Here is a 17,027-nt window from a genome sequence, read left to right on the forward strand (position 1 = left end):
CCTCCCCACGCTGCTTTCCGGCTGCCCTGCCCGCCCTGCTCCCCGACCCCGAGCCCACCCTGACCCCCAGCCCGCCCCTGTCACCCTGCTGCTGATGCCCAGCCGGCCCGTGTCACCCTGAGCCCCAGCCCGTCCTTGCCACCCTGCTCCTCACCCCCGGCCCCAGCTGCATCACCCTGCCTCTTCCACCCGCAGCCCGGCCAGTTCAGCACAGCTGGCCGCTGCGGCCCTGCTCGCCATGCTTCAGCTGCAGGCAGACCACGCTGGCACCTCGGGGTGCTCGAAAAACAGGATCCTTGGGGCACAATGCCCTGCCAGGGGAGCCGGGGCTGCCTGACAGCCAGCCCCTGGGTTATAGATATGTCCACCTGCTAGGTTGTGTTTAAGTTGCTCATAGTATAGCCCCTAGCCCTGTCCAGCTGCCTGTGCAGACCAGAGCTGAGAGACTGTACGCAGCTGAACCAAACTGGCAGAAGGGGCTGCCAGCTCAGGGCCCTTGCTGTGTCGTCAAATTCAACCCTTCCCTCCCCTCATTTTCCTCATCTTCAGTTTGTCGAATAGGAACAAAACGTAAAAATACAAGATGAATAATCCCCAGATGCTGAGAGCACAGCACAGCAAACCCCTCGAGGCAGACCCAGCTCCGCCTGCCATCTTTTTGGAGGGACCCATACGCCTAATACAGCGCGTTCTCAACCAGAGCACCAAGGGGGCAGCAGGAGGGCTGGGGTTGGGCAGACAGGAGGCTGAAGATGCTGTACAGCCATCAGCAAGAGACAGGTTATAGCAGAAGAGGACAGGGCCTACAGTGCGGGATTGCTTGGGGGCAGAACCCGCAAATCCAGCGCTGTCTTCTTGCTGCATGCAGCAGCAATAGGACAGGAAACCTGGAACCAGCTGCCTCTACTGGGGAACAGCTGGCTGCAGAATGAGACCACACTTGTCTTTGTAGGATGAAAATAATCACAGAAAGTTAGGTCAGAAACAGAACTGCCAGAGGCTTAAAGTATTTTAGCTATAAGTACAGCAAGTGAAAGTGATTTTTCAGAATAGGTAAATACTTTACCATTTCCTGTAGTAAAAATCCCTCATCGGGTAGTGACGGATGATTGCTGATTGGTTTTGGCTGGATTAAAGACATCCTAAATGTTTGTTTGAAATAAATGGGAGTTGTACAGAATGAGCAAAATAAAGAAATAATCTAGGCAAGAAGTGATTCATGAAAGCAGTCATTTTATTTGTGTTTTGTTTAGCCCTCAATAACTGCCCACATATTTCCATTGTTTTATTCCTGGTCTTCATCTGCAAGGTGAAGTGCTTCCCACATTTATTTTCAGGTCCTAAGAGTGGCAAATATCATAGGAATTTAAATAAATTCAACAGTAGCACCAGATGGAGCTTGGTATTAGGACACCTGGGGAGAGGGGGGAGAAGGAGATAGTAAAAAAACAAACACGCATGATTGCTAAATATAATCAAGGCCAACTTTTTCATAAATGTCTGCTTGTCACAAGCTTGTGTAGCAGGTGTTAAGGAGGGCTATAAACTGTGATTACAAGTGACTTAACAGTGACCAATTAATCATCTGTTTACCCCAGTAAACTTCGTGTAGAGCATGCCTGAAAACCTTCTGGATTCGCTGTATGCTCTGAAGGTCTCCCATCTTGTAAAGTGTTTTCCCCCAAATTCTTTCAGGAAAGCCCAAGGTGTATCAAGGTGTTAGAGTAAAGATTACAGTTAAGGAGTTACTGCAGCAGAGGAGAGCACGACAAGCAGCAACTGGTTCAGGGGTAAGTAAAAAATTTTTGGTGTCTGCTTTGTCTCTTCTCTTTGAATCTTTTTTGCTAAGACCGTAATCTCTGGGCCAAGGAGACTGCCAAAGTCTGAGCGTAGCAGGCTGGTGAGGATGGGCGAGAAGAACTTTCAGCCAGGGTAACTGCAGCAGTGATCTAACAGGTGATGGTCTCAGCCATTAGTACAGGGAGAAAGCAGCGCTGGTGCTACAGAAACGTAACTCGCACTGGAATGGAAGGATCACACAGATAAATTTCAGTCCAACTTACAGTTATCACAGCAACTCCGGTATCATTATGCTGAATGAGCAAGGCAGGCCACGGTCACTGCCCCCATTTAAAATGTGCCCTGGCTCGGCTGAAGCGTGCACCAAACTGCTTTGCACAATTGGGTGAAGCATACACCCAGGGCACACCTTTGACCCGACCTGTGCAGCTTTGAGGAGCAATCAGTGCAAAGCTCTGTGACACCAAAGCTCCCCAAACCTCCCCATGTTCCACAAGTCTCAGCCCCCCAGGAAGCTGCTTTCAGCCACCTCGTGCCCATGGAGGCTCACTCTTGTCCAGGTTGATCAGGCAGGAAATGAAGGCACCAGACGTGCAGTGCCTCCAGCAGCTCCCAGGCATCAGAGAGGGTCTGGCAATCTGGGATTTGGCAACAGCTCCAAATTGTGGCTAGCAGAAAGGAAGAAAACAAGGCATGGCCAATGACCCCCTCCTGTTCCATTAGGGCTCCGTAGCATAATATCCAAGCGTGCTTGACTGAATTCAGGTCTTCCAACTTTTTTCAGTACCACCTGGGCAGCGCCTAACCCCATCCCTTCTAAAGGAGAGGACAGAGATCTCTGTGTGTGTGTGTACACACACACGTCTGCACTCTCTCTGTCTCTCTTCCAGTCTTTGTAGGAGTCCTCTAGCTCCAGCCACTCCAGGGATTTGCATAAAGAAGTTAGTAAATGATTACTTCTTCCCGATTCATGCCTTTACAGCTTTGAATGGTTTTCAGATTTCATCTCCCACCTCCTGTACCTTGTTGCAGCTGATTGCACAGAAAGCTGATCAGCCTGCAAGCCACAGGCAGAGAGGCCTGGGTGAACAGTGCACAAAACTGCTGGGCTTTGGAAATGCTGGGTCACTCCTCCCCTCCAGCCCTAACCGAAGCAGCCTCTTCCTCGCAGCCAGGTGTCACAGGGCTGCGTGGAACTAGTTTTCGCTTCCCACGGCAAGTTTACACGGTGCTTGTTTTGCCCACACAGGAAAAAAGTAAAAAGTGGCAGTGCAGGAGGTTACCTTTGTGATATGCAAAAAGTACGTGTTGTCCTGGAGAGGCCCCAGAGGTTAGGGCTGGCAGGATAAGCTGCCTCTGTGCACTGAAAAAAGCCAAACCTGAACAATTCTGCTGCTGGCGGTACAGCTCTGTATGCCTTGTTGCACATCTGCAGGCAAAGAAAAGAGGGGTAGTCCTACAGGCTCTTTCAGCTCAGAATAGCCACTATTTAACGGAGTAAATGCACGAGGATGTGGTAGGAAGTTGTTGCTAGGGAAATGATCCACTAACTCAAGAGCATTTTGAATAAAGGAAATGAAGCGGAAGTCTGTATCAATTAAAACTGAGGAAAAAGAACAGTATTTGTATTTGCAGAGTAAAATCCTGGTCTTAAACAACGAGCATCAAAACTCCCATTGCTTTTGGGGTGGATTTCTCCCCTCCGGCAGGTCAGGCTCCTAGAACAGGTCTGTCCGCTCCAGCTTCCAGCATCCCTCAGAAAATGAGACTGTCCGTTTTCATAGAGGCACATAGCTGTGTTAGAGTGGGGAACGATGTCAGAGCCGGTTTCCAAATGACAGCAACACCAAGCACGGCAACCCAGTCTGATGCCCAGCCATGGGGTACCTGCAATTATGTTAGTCATGTTTCAAGAGTTATCGCTACAATGTATTAGTTACTCATTCTCAATGAGTGGGATCCCCCCACTGCGGAATTCATGGCCTAGAAATTAACATATGTTAGTTTCAAAGGCAGCCACATCTCTGCTGAATTAACAGTAATAATGCAGTAGGAAAAGCACACTAGGAAGGTGCTGTATCAAGGGCTGTACACCAGGTTGGTGTTGTGCTTCTCCAGTGCCGTTACAGGCTCAGGGAAAAATCACGTTATGCACGTTAATCTTGTTTGGTCGATGTTAGGGAAGTTTTCCATGTCACAGCCATGAGGTAAATAGGATTTACATAAATAGGCTGAAATGAAATCCTGACTTACCTCAGCATGCAGAAAAATGCTCCTCTGTGTTACAGTGTATACAATTCCTTTTCTTCCCTTCTCTTTGATCAGGTTTCTTGGAGCAGCAGCAGCATCCAGTTTTCAGAGTCTGTATCTCCTCCTCACCCAGGTTGGTACAAAGCCCCATCCATGTCCCTTCCCACCCCCTTCCCAATTTTTCCCACAGCCCGGAGTCTTTCCAGCCCTTGGCTGAGGCAGGCACTACCAGATAACCAGCAACGCAACCAATCAGCACCTGAAAGGAGCCCATGAAATGCAGATGAGGATGCCGTGAGGCCAGCAGGGTACTTATAAGCCTGTTAGGAGCACGCTCACACTCTCTCATTTGTGCACTTTATTCTTCCCACAGCAAGGAGCAAGATCCCCTCAGGAAGGGATGCTCAGCCCCTAGGGAATAACACTGCTGGCATCACCTTCTCCAGGCTGCAGTCTGTGGGTCCCATTGGAGCTAGAGGGTCAGATCGCCCTGGAGCACTTTGCTGAGCTCCAGCAGAATTGGCTGTTCTCGCTCTCCTGGCAGCATCCATAGGACCGAGGAGAGTGTCAGGTTTTCAGCAACACAAAGAGTTTCTTCCTCCTGCCTGTGAATATCCAAGGAAAGGGCCACCTTCTGGGTGGGGGGAGTAGGACTTTGGGCTTACAGATCCTTCAATTATTCTGCAGCCAAAGCAGAGACACCTAAAAGGTTGGGGAGGTGTGAATATGTACATTGTATGGACAGGGAAATTATTAAGTCATCAATATTTAGGAATCAATTTGCTTATGTTAATACAGAAACGTGAGACATACCAAGGCTTTTTCAGGCTGGAAAGTCTCCATCTGATTATGTATTATGCTTCTTGCTTCCTCCCCACATCCAGCTAAACACTGCCACCTTGAACCTGCAAACAATTATGACTCTGAGTGACTCTACCCACATGCAGTTCCATTGCCTTCTGACCCGTGCCCCTCCATGTGGACATGGCTCTGCTTTTAACCGTGTTTGAACACTGCATGGAAGAATAATAATTCTGCAAAGTCAGATCTGCTGTGAGCTTTCATAGCCCCAGTAAGCATGTTGCAGTACAGTGGGAGTCTGACCCTACAGCTTTCTAGGAACTCACGCTTTTGCCAGTAACACTACGTGGACGGAATGCTGTGTTATCACTTACTTGCTCCATTTTGTCTGCTCAGAAGTTTGCCTCCTGTCTGGAGGATAAAAGAGCAAATTATTTTTCTGTTATCCCCTTCTTCCTGCAGATGTAGATACCCTGCATCTGGAGACTGGGTGAGGCAAAGGCGGAAGCCATCTGCCACGCTGTGAAGTGTAAATCACTGCATGGCAAGCTTCTGGGTCTGTAAACAGTTGACATCTGAAGGGAGGCCAGAGGGTCAAGAGTCTGAGGAAGTTTCTAGCTGGATCCCTGTCCAAAATAGCTGGAGCCAGAAATGTTTCCAGCAGTATTTAAAGAGCTTTGGAGCTTTTCAAGGGGACGAAAATTCCCACATTATTTGCATGCTTTTAAGCATCTTCCTCCTAGTGTCTGCTTCCCTAGAAAACTCACCCTGAACTTGAAGGAGATTTATCCTTGTCTAAATCCATAGGGCTACTGAACATATAAGAGTACTGAAACCTGACCTAGGACAACACCTGCCCTTTGTGAAGACAGATACTGAATAATCTGCTACTATCTTGTTTGCCTTCTCTCCTAGCACCTTTTGATGCAGAACCCATCTCTTCTGTTCCCAACTATTGTCCATCATGGCAGTTTTCGAATTGTGTCTCCTGCGAAGAAAGCCCTAGCTATTTGGAGCAGCTGGTAGATTCCTGTCTTCAGACAGATGCACCCTTAGACCCAGCCTTCGGTGCTTTCCAGCCACCCTCGCACTACACCTCAGACGCCTTCCAGCCAGTCCCACTCTGCTTTAACCAGGGCTTGGTAAGCTTTGTGTCCCAGGGGAACAGCCACAGGCGCACTCAGAGGGAAAATGGAGAAGGGAGTCACATCCTGGGGCAGAACAGCAGCAAGCTGATTTGGAAACGTGGCTGCTTTTAGGGACATGGGGTACAGCCACAGCAATGCAGGCTGCTTGTGTGGACTTCTGCATGGTTTCCCGTTGGGAGCAGAGTATAGGGAGGCCCAACCAAACCTAGAGAGAAGCTGCAGAATAGGGAATGTCCCTTCTATAGATCCTGTAGATTTCCCACAAAGAATGGCCCAGTTCCTGCTAGCAGCTATCTAACTCGCAGAGAAGCTCCCTATTAACAGCAATGTCACGGGAACTGCCTCCTGGGTTTAAGCCTCCAAGGGCTAAACCATCTCCCCGGGTAGCTAGACCCTCCTGAGAAAGGCAATGGTGTGGAAATTCTGGCTGCTGTCTTCATTTCCCCAAATGTCACCCTGAAATGTCTTGTGTTGGTTTTTTTTTTTTCTTCATTCTCTCAAACTCTAGGCTCCCGGATCCCCCAATTCAGCTGATCTATCCAGCCCATTAAACTATAGCTGCTCTCCTTCTCAACTATCCCCTTTCACCCCGCTGACCCACAGCCCACCCTCTGCTCTGGACACCAAGACCTATGACTACCCTGCGGAGGAGTGGTCCTGCCATACCCCTTCCCCATACACCGCCACTGCCTGCTACTGCACCGCCTGTGGCTCCCAGCATGTGGACAACAGGGTCCCGCAGTACTTCCCCTGCCCCAGCACAGACTGCCTGGACTACTTACCACCCATGGCCATGGCTGACGACTTCTTCAGAAGGGATAGGAACTGCGACGTCTGCTATAGCTAATGGGGACTGTGGTTTTACACATCCACTGTATCCAAATTAGATTAATTGCCCATGAACTATGCAAAGTTGCACTGCCTAACACAGTCCAGTTTATTCTTCACTACTTACACGTTTTCTACATGATATCACTACATTAGTCCTCTGTCTTGTATGGTCAGGGGTATTTTGTTGTTGTTATGGTGGTTTGGGTGTGGTTTTTTTTCCTGTTTGTTTCTGTTTTTTTTTTTAAAGAAATCCTAAGCTGCCTTACCAAACAACATGTCATTAAGCCAGCTCTTTTTGATACAAATAAATAATTTGGTACGTATGCTGAAGCCTGTTAATTCCTCATGTGCTAGATGTCAGTGCTCTTCTCCTCTGCTAATGATCCAGGATCCCGGCCCTGTTCTCACAAAGGTGAGGAAGACAGACTCTCAGCAACCTACACAAGGAGCCATTACTCAGCAATATGAAAGGTCTTGCTTACCTTTTCCAGCAGATAAAAAGTCTTTACGTATCTCAGCACCCAGCACACTATCCAGAGAGAAAGCTGTGCAGCACCCTGCTCTGAGATGGATCTGCACCTTCTTAGCCACCGCTTCTGCTCAGGCTGCTGTGATGATATTCTCTAGTGGTTCTTGCAGAAAAGGAAAACCGCCGTTTTCCATGCCAGCTCAGGGCTTAGCCCCTGGGTCGTGTGCCAGAAAGGCCCCTCAGGCCTGCACCGAGGTTGAATCCAGTACCAAACTTCTTTGGCTGCTGCTCAACACCAGCTTCCCCATGAGGGTAGAGTTCCAGTGAGAGGCTGCTGTAGTTCAGCAGCCCTTTGTATAGTTTGGTCTGTTGATTTTAGGTTTTCTCCGCCTTTCAGCATAATCAACTGAACAGGAGATAAGTGACTATTTTTTAAAGTAGATAATGGGAAAGTTATCATACCGGAGGATTCCCTGTTTCTTGCACAAATCCAGACCTTTCTCAGACTGTGTCTCACCTCCTTTTAATACCCCTTGGTGAGGCAGACTGCCAAGCCCCCAGTTTCTCAGCTGAGCACCCAGACCAGAAAGGAAGAAGTATCTCTCCATATTAAACCCATTACAAATGAAAAAACTAACTACGCCTGTGAAGACATACATAATTTAATTAGCAGTATGCTCACCTTCTTCTCCAGACACTTCTACAGTTAACTGAAAAGCTTTCCTCTCACCAGAGCTCAAATTACCCATATGGGCGAGGATGCAAGACAGACATATCTGGCTGGCAAACAGGGAGGTTTCCTTCATTCTACCAAAAAAATCAACCAGTATTTCCTCACCCTGTGAAATCTACAATAAACTAAGAGTAAAGTTGTAGGGTTTTTTAATCACACTTTAAAAAATATTTATATAATGCCAGTTATTTCAAACTTCTAAGCCCACCTTCATCAGAAAACAGAGCTGTTACCTCCCATGCAGCTTCCAGGGTTCTCTTCACTTTAAGTTTTATATGAGATAAAAAAGGGCATTTTTTTCCATGTCCAGTCCAGGTCCCTGGACAGGACGTTTCATTTTTGTCATGCTAGACAAGGAGATTACACAGAGATAACTGTACCTTTCCAACATCCAGTGCCTTTACTTTATGTAAGGCAGCAGCTTTTTTTTTTTTTTTTCCAAAACTTGCTTTAAAATACTTTGAGAACTTTAAACAATATCTTCCTCTCTCCCCTGTTGTTACCTGATTAATCTCAGAGTTGTCCCAAGTGATAAACACATTCAGTCATAGAAAGCTTATAAATAGGAGTTAACAGCTGTGTCTTTGCTGCAGTTCAGGCTGTGATTACCCCTGTGCAGAGACACTCTATTGCCATTTTGGTAGTGCTTCAGCCCCTCAGCATTATCTCACTGGAGGTTTACACTTCTACTGCCCCAGTCTGCTCCACAGCTTGCTTAGTGCTGGCTGCTTCTGCCTGCTGCTTGAGGAGTGGGCACACCTTCAGCCACGTGTCAAAGCCCTTTATCACCAATATGAAAGAGCCACAAGAAGATAAGGTTGAGGCAAGATATTTGAGGCTTCTAGTGGAAATTGGGTGGGCACATCCTCCCCGTGGGTTGGCAATGTTGGCCTGAGCTTAACAGAGCCGAGAAGAGGTGTTCTTATACAGCGAAGGAAAGAGCATGTGAAAATAATAAGTAAGCATTCAACAAGGAGAGCGCTCATATTAACACATTTTACAGCAAGATAAATAATATCCCAATCTACACAACTGTGCCAGCACGGAAGTTGAGTAAAGTATTACAGTCTAACAACATCTCTCTCACCTCCCTATCAGGCGGATATATAAATCTCATACATTATCAGCAGACTGCACATTTATCAGTATCTTGTGGCACAGGTCTGTACAGCTGTCAGTGGCTATGCTGTGTCTCCAAAGAGGACTGCTCTGTGCACACTGTGGCGTGCAGTGGAGAGGTTGTGCCCATTATTGAACCTATGGCTGCTGTTTAGGCGTAACCACTTAGGAAGGGCAGTGAGCACTACAGACCACCCTACATCACATTCTTATTTCTGCTCCTTGGATGTTGCCTCAGGCCAAAAGAGCACCCCTCCAGTGGGGGAAGTTGTCTCTTGAGGCTGTGGGCTGGTCTCATCACTGAGCTTCCACACTTCCAGGTGGCTGAGGCCCTGAGATGGGATCATGCAGTGTTCTTAAAGACTGCAGATATTTAACAGCTATTGGCCTCATGCCGCTGGGGACCAGCAGCTCTGAAATTGCCAACTGTTTTGCTGGGACAAGGATATTTCCAGCAAAACATTTCTATGCACTGGGGTCTGGACTCTAACAGCTTCCATTAAGTAAGTAGCACTGCCCTCCATCCCTTGCAGCCTCTTCCTATTTCTCTGCAGCTCTTTCTCCAGTTGTTTTGCAATCCCCCATGCTAGGGACTGCAAACATGTTTTAGACACCATTCCCCAACTCCACACCAATAGCTCCAGGTGACGCATGCAGTGCAAGTAGAAGCTTGCTGACTGTTGACACAATGATGTCTTGTGGACACAAGAAAGGACAAAAAACAACAGAGGAGGACTATTCAAAGTTTGATTGTGCATTATTCTTCTCCCCCTTTACTACCCCCACGCCCCCTCAGCAAAAAAAAAAAAAAAAAAAAAAAAAAAAAAGGCGGGAGGTTGAAGGAAAGTAGCTTGGGTCATATCCCCAACGGAGCTGGCACAGCACTACTGAAACACTGGCATTTCATCAGTCCCTGCCAGGCTATATAAACACATGTTTACACAAAACCGAGGATCACCCCTTTCTTACAAAAGCCATGAATAACTCCAGAAGTAACCCACAGTTATAGAGAAAATAAAAGGTTTTTATTTTCAAGTTATTTACCAGTTGCACAGAGTATTTGATCAAAAGGTTTTCCTTGCCAACCGACTGGCGACTTTTCTATGGTGCCACTTCAGAACATTTGTTTGGTGATAACAAGCCTTTGTTATTAGCAACTTATCCAAAGCCACAGGTAGGAAGAGATAAACTGTGCAAATAAAGGGGTATCACACACTGCCAGTACCGCTAAGGTTATAAAAGGTACATTTCCCCTGAAATAGTAATAAAAAAATCGAGGGGTTAACTGTGAACTAAGATACTGCCCAAATCAATGAAATGCACCCCAGCACAGAAGACTTAACACTCAGGCCACCTTTGAGCCTTAAAAGAATTTTTCTTGATACACAGGCCAGGAACTGGCTGGCTTGACAGGGAAAGGTGCTTTACATGCAGCAGCCTCCAACTGCCTCGTGGATCCCGTCCAAAGACAATACGAACAGCTTCTTGATTGTGGCTGGCTTCAGAGCAGGCCTCTGATGTACGAGCTTTGGGAAGCTGAACACAGATGTGCCTGTAGAGAGAACGCATCCTTCCTGGGTCAGTCACGGGATCTGCCATCTGCAAATCTCATCTATCAACTCTGAGTAACGCAGGCTACCAGGGTGATGCTCTGAATGAAGCCACATCCATTGTTCCCCAGATCAATATTTTCCCTGATATGCTGGAGATGGTGATGTTTACAGACTGCAAGTCACTGACGGCATTGCTCTGTATTAAACATCCAACAGCAGGCAGATGAAACAATAAAGAGATGAAGCCACTCTAGAAAACAGCTCATGTATTTTTTTCACTTGCTGCAAAAGGACTTCTCATAGACATTTCTAGATGGCAAAAATCTTTTTACATTTTCCCTAGTGCATCCCATGCCACATGCTGATCACGGTTTTACAGTTTTGCTGCTAGCAAGTTCAAGAAATTGATATTTTATTGACCATTTTGTCTTGACACATGGTACTAACTCACCAATGCAGTTATCACTCAATTTAAGGCTTGTTATAACATCCCTTCAAAGTAAGAAAGCACATGCTTTTGCTGGCCTATGCCCAGATACATGCAAATTTATGCAAACATATGCAAATACATGTCTGCTTTTTTGTCAGCGGATGTTGGCAGGTTTGTAGCTATGATGTAGTGAGAAGCAATAGCAAAACAGCAGAGAGGGCTGAGAAAGTCGAGAAGATGTCTGCATTTCTTAAGAGCTTTTGTTCAAGTCTGCTAAACAGTTGTTTAAACAGTCCAGGTCTGCGAGACTGACAAGTGGTTTAGAAAACCCCATCCCATTGAGTCAGTCAGTGGGTGATCAAGGAAGTTATTGCAGTGATTTAAGACATCCGCCCTTCATCTTATTGTTCAGTCTTGTTAGAAAAAAATAACTTGTGCAACACTGAGAAATCAACGAACTATAATTCAGAATGTGTACCGAAGATGAGACACCCTCTGTGAAAGGGTTGTCAAAACATGGCTTTCACTCGCTTCAGGCATCTACCTTCAATCCTATTGACCCAGCAGAGACACCATTGCTGGTTGATTGCACAGCAATTCACAAATCATTTCACAGAAAGTATAAGAAGAATCTATTAAAACGCCCCCTTAGATAAGAATGGGAATAGGAGAGCACCTACCACATTGCACTCTGACCCCTCTGTGTACAGGCCCACATGGCTCAAAGGTTTTCTACCCTGTCCATGCCTAAAAGCTGTTGAAGACCCAAAGGAAGCCTCTGTCTCCTACACAAGCATTAGCTCAGGTGAGGGTTCAGGTCCCCACTCTGAGGTCCTTCCAGAGGAAGGTCTTTGCCATCAGAGCTGGAGACTTGGATTGGATGAGAAGTCTCAAAGAGGAATCCCTTCACTGGGAAGCACTCAGGAGCCACACGAACCAGGGCTGCTGAGAACCTGCCCCATGGACTTGCTCTTACAAGCATCTGTTTTCTTTTCTTTTTTTTTGGGGTGGGGTGAAAGACTGTGGCAATGGACAGCCGCTTTAGCTTTCTTCCACAAAGTGCTAAGAAATGGGGTAGCAGCAGCTTGCAGAAACCCTTGTTTGGGGCTCTTCAGTTCGGATATCCATTCACTCAGGTGAAATACAGCCATGGCTCATGCCTTAGGCTGACTTGACCTCTTCCATCCAGTCTTTTGCCTCCCCTCAGGTTCCAGCATTCCCAGGCTAGCAGGAACAATGAAGGTAATTGTGTATCACAAAGGCTTCAGCATTTCAACCAGTACCTCTCTACAGGACCTAACAAGAGGCACACACAGTTCAAGCATGGCTTAGAGCAGTATTTCTCAGCCTTTTATAGCCAAACTACCATCTTGCGTTCTGTCACCACCATGGGTTTCAGTTGCCGCCAAATCAAAGGTTGGCTGTACTTCGAACATTTACTTATCTCTGTAACAGCCATTTGCTTTGCTTGCCTCCTTGCTAGCAAGCAATGCTTGAGGTTTATTAGTATTCTTTGATAACAAAATTTTTCAACCATTTGAAAGCTCGTCTTCTGATATCTTACATGCTACTCATGGGCCACAGGTTGAGAAACACTGTCACCCCCCCCAGGTTTAAAGACTCTAGGAGCAGGGACATGTTGGTTAACCATCCTCACAGTTTTTCTAAGAGGTCTTGTGCAATTAGCAAGCTGAAGTTGAAGCCATTCCAGAAATTGCAGTCAACCTAGGATCTGGCATTTTGGTGACAGGAAATGAATGCAGATGCAACTTTCCCTTTCTTCAGCAAATGCCTAACCTGTAAAAAAATATTGAAGTTCATAACGTACCATCTGAAACCGTGCATACAGACACCCCAGTACATACATACACGCACTTATATACATGTATATATATAACTAAATACACATACAAACATATTTGGACTACAATGAGCTCCAGAAGCCTTTTTGTATCTGTAGTCATGAAACCAAATCACCCCTTGAGATCTGCTGCCGTTATGAAAGAACTACACATTGATACCTCCTCAGATGTATTTGGAGTACCAGCTAATGCCTGCTTTGTGCTCCTCGATTATGGACTTACTGAAGTGGGGAACCCCCAAGCCTACACCACTGCAACGTCAGTCCCGTGTAATATGACTTGTCCTCACTGTTTCCCTGGTAAGGACAGACAGCTGTGGGGCACACAGATGTGTTAGGAAGCAGCAGCAATGCAGATCATGTACCTGATCCCCAGCTTTTCCAGAAGGAGCCATGTGGATTGGCTGATCGTTGTCTAAGTTTCGGATGCTCGGGTCTGCCCCGTGGTCAAGGAGCAACTGGACGATTTCTTTCTGGTTCTTGTCATGAGGCAATGCAGCTGCCATATGTAAAGCTGTGTTGCCATGTGCCTAATGCAGTAGAAGAAAAAGAAAAAGAAGAAGAAAAAAAAGAGAATCCTCCTGATAAGCTGTGCCACCTACTCAGAACTGAAGACTTGTGAAATGAGAGCTGAAGAAGCTTCCCACGGTTACTTACCGGGAGGTGAGGGAGTATCCCTGTGCTGTTTTTCCTATGTACGGCTGCTCATGCAGCAGATTTGTAGATTTAGATTTCTGTCTCTGATAGAGCACTACAAATTGGGGGGCTTTGATGCTTTGGGTACAGCTAACAAATAGTCCTGTATCAGCAACATTCCTAATCACTCTGCAACCCCCTACTAAATTGTACCCTCATGCAAGCAGAGACCTGATGAGATATTTAAAAAAGAGAAGGATAGAGGCCATGTAACACGCATATTCACCCAAGAGAAACAATAGGAACTATTTCACTGGGAAACATTTAAGTCAGTCTAAGGGACACAAAACACATTATGCTGTGTTACCCATCACACATGGGCTGTGCAAGGAGCGACGATAGTAGACCCATTTGTGCTCCATGCAGCTCCACTACTCCCTTTTACAATCACTTGCAAGTGCCAGAAAGTTGCAAAGAAACCTCGACAGAAGTGAAAGGCCAACCCAGTAGTGTATAGGTTATACACAAGGCTCGGACTGATCTCTAGGACAGCAGGCATCTTTGACTGTGTGAGTTCCCCCAGGTCACCAAACTCATGGCATTAAAAAGAGGTGCTTTGAAAGGTACCAAGCTGTCCCAGTGGTCCAGCTGAGCCAAAGGTCCAGCAGCCTGTGTCCATCAGTGACTTTGTGTACTGTGGACCACACAGGGCTACAGGTGGCTTGACTCCGCAGCAGACAAAATAAATCCTGCCGGGCTCCAAACCTTCTCCTAGTTCCTTCTCAAAGTGCTGAAGATAATGCTTGGCTTTATTTTCATGGCACTGTCCTTCAGAAGAGTCTTCAGGTCAAGGGCCTACTTAAGCATGTATTGACTCCAGCTTTTTCAGGAACAGGATTTGTCCAGAAACAGGAGACAAAATCGGTTGTGAAGCCACGGGGGGGCGCAGGACGGAGCTTGCTGCAATTTGTTGCAGAAGAGCTCTGGCATCACCAGACCGTGTAGAAATCTGTGCCCCTGCCTAGTCAGGTATGACTGGTAACGGTTTTAAATGAGAAAAACCTAATAAGCAAATACATAAGGCAAGGTATTTTTAGTCTGCAAGAAGTCTCATTTAGGCAGCTGTATATTTTTTCCCTCGGAAATGATCATACATTGATATGAACTTGGAATGATTGGACACAAATTGCAACATGTATTCCAGTTGTTAAAAGGTATACAAATGATTTTCAGGTCCTATTTAACACTGAGACATAAGGGACATTGAAGCACAAAACAAAATAGAAAATATTAACAGCTATTCTCAGACAAAGCATTTTTTTACAAGCCCTGAACAAGCAGATCTTTGTCAATTTTACCATCCCGTAGAGTCAAAGAATAGTTACAAGCTCTTCATAGGACTTCTTGTTAAAATGGGAACATCTGCGTTTGTTTGCCGCATCTTTGTGGCAGGCGCACTTGATAGTTTCCAAATCCAGGCATGGGGCTAAGGAAACTAGGCAATCTGACAATGCCTGATCTTGATGCCTCCCATTTACTTTAATAGGGCTTATGCGAGACAATGGTCCAGAGCAACAATATGTGAGCTCTAGGTATCCCTCAGGTGAAAAATACCTCAAAGGCCTCAATGCTTTTCTCATTGTGAAATCCACAAGGAAATGGATTTGGAATGAGACAACCACAGCAAGCAGTGGGTGAGCCAAGGAAACCAAAACATGGACTCCAGCATCCCTGTTTTCTTGTTTTCTTCATACTTGGAAGAGCAAAAAAGCCAGGGTGGGTATCAGACAACCTTGCCATCATATTTCTTACTGTCCCAGACAGCTCACCAACAAGACTGAGGACTTCAAGTGATCCTATCGCAGCAGGAAGCTCTCACAGGATTGTGATCAAGAGACAACAACAGACTCCCACGGGCAAGCCAGCACCTGCCTAATGGGTCTTAAAAGATACAGAAAGAATGTAGTGAAAAGGTAGCATAAGGCCCTTCACTGTACAGAAAGATAGAAGCTCAGTGTTATTACCCACATACGTAAAGCAAAACATGTTTCCTCCAGTCCAACAGAAATTTGTAGGGGGAAAAGAAAAGTGAAGCTACCCAGTATCTGCTTCCCAAGTGAGCAACTGAGTTGATAGAAAACCTTCAATTCCTTTCTGATGGACACAAGCATGTGGATGCTCTAGGGAGTACAAGCGAGGCTAAGATGCTGCAACTGCTGAAATGAAAAGTTAACGTGCTGACCCTCCCAAAACAGGAACCCTAGCCTTGTTCTCCCCTCCCTGTGTCCTTTCCTGCTCAAGGGTACCCTTCTGCAGAAGCATCCAGAAACACCCACTCATTCTTGCTGAGAGGGGGCAGCTAGTCAAGAGCCAAAGCTCTGGCTGATGGTGCAGAGCGATGTCTCAGCTAAGGCACAGGAATGTCAAGATTTTTTACCTAGGAGGATAGGTGAAACCGATACATCTGCAAGATAGTGTCACTGCTTTCTATCTGCTCAGAGGTGAAGTATGGGGCAGCAAGGGGATGGGTGACACAATAGCAATGCTGAAAAGGTTTATAGTTTGCTTTATACAACCTAGGAATGGCTGTGCCTCCAGAAACCCTGCACTGAGGAATTAATGTTAGCAAAACTTTACCTGAGTAAGCAGGGTTGTATAGAGTGCCTAAAGCAGGGTCTGGAGCCCCAGAGTTAGAGGTGGTCTAGTTGCCACAGTGCCTAGGCTCTCACACGCTCAACAAGGATGCTGCCTGGCTTCAGAGAGCTCGTTTCCCCATGCTTCACCTGCCTGGCAATGTAAGCCACTGGCTTACTGCCTGTAGCACATGTCTGTCTTCTGTTTTTGCTCCTGGCAGCTGTTAGGGTTTGGTGGGCCCTGTGAATATTTTGGTACTCCAGGCTCAAACTCACAGGCAGCCATTGCAATAACCAGTTTGTTCCCAGGCACAAACAGAGCCAGAAAACTTGCCAATAACATTTAAGGCAGAAGGACTCACCAACTCCCTTAACTGAAATAGGAGCCTCATCTTTCCTAGGTATGGTGTGTTTGACAGGAGAGATTACTTGGCACATGGCTACCCTAAACTGCCATCTTTCAGTATTACATTGCTGCCAACAGCAAACCACTGCATCATTGCAGATGTGTTTCCTCAATCTTCAGCCTAATGTAATAAAGTTCATGTTTCTCCTCAAGTAACTACTTCCAACGTTCTTCCTCTTCCCTGGTTCTCTCGTTCTCTCATTCTGTCAGCTTCTACCTGCTGGGAGAGTGGCTTGCATTTCATGATACAACTCAGAGGTCAAGCCAGTCACTGTTCTCCACGTGAAGTGTCTATTTGCTGGAAAATGCAATTTCATGTTAAAAAAAAAGTTCAGATTCACAAACTGTTGCTCTTTC

General features: G+C 46.3%; 2 protein-coding genes across 2 annotated transcripts in view; one reads left to right on the forward strand and one right to left on the reverse strand.

Moving 5' to 3' along the window:
- Positions 1–6,846, forward strand: part of COLCA2 (colorectal cancer associated 2) — a 10,420-nt gene extending 3,574 nt beyond the window's left edge. Inside the window, exons 2-5 of the mRNA XM_009882484.1 lie at positions 1,673–1,790; positions 4,126–4,183; positions 5,767–5,993; positions 6,508–6,846. Coding sequence (XP_009880786.1) covers positions 1,673–1,790; positions 4,126–4,183; positions 5,767–5,993; positions 6,508–6,846 — 742 coding nt within the window. The remainder of the gene's footprint in view (positions 1–1,672; positions 1,791–4,125; positions 4,184–5,766; positions 5,994–6,507) is intronic.
- Positions 6,847–12,859: 6,013 nt separating this feature from the next.
- Positions 12,860–17,027, reverse strand: part of NFKBID (nuclear factor of kappa light polypeptide gene enhancer in B-cells inhibitor, delta) — an 8,931-nt gene continuing 4,763 nt past the window's right edge. Inside the window, 2 exon segments of the mRNA XM_009882468.1 lie at positions 12,860–12,931; positions 13,361–13,525. Coding sequence (XP_009880770.1) covers positions 12,860–12,931; positions 13,361–13,525 — 237 coding nt within the window.

The sequence above is a fragment of the Charadrius vociferus genome, unplaced genomic scaffold, assembly GCF_000708025.1.
Source record: "Charadrius vociferus isolate BGI_N301 unplaced genomic scaffold, ASM70802v2 scaffold1413, whole genome shotgun sequence".
NCBI classification, from domain to species: domain Eukaryota; kingdom Metazoa; phylum Chordata; class Aves; order Charadriiformes; family Charadriidae; genus Charadrius; species Charadrius vociferus.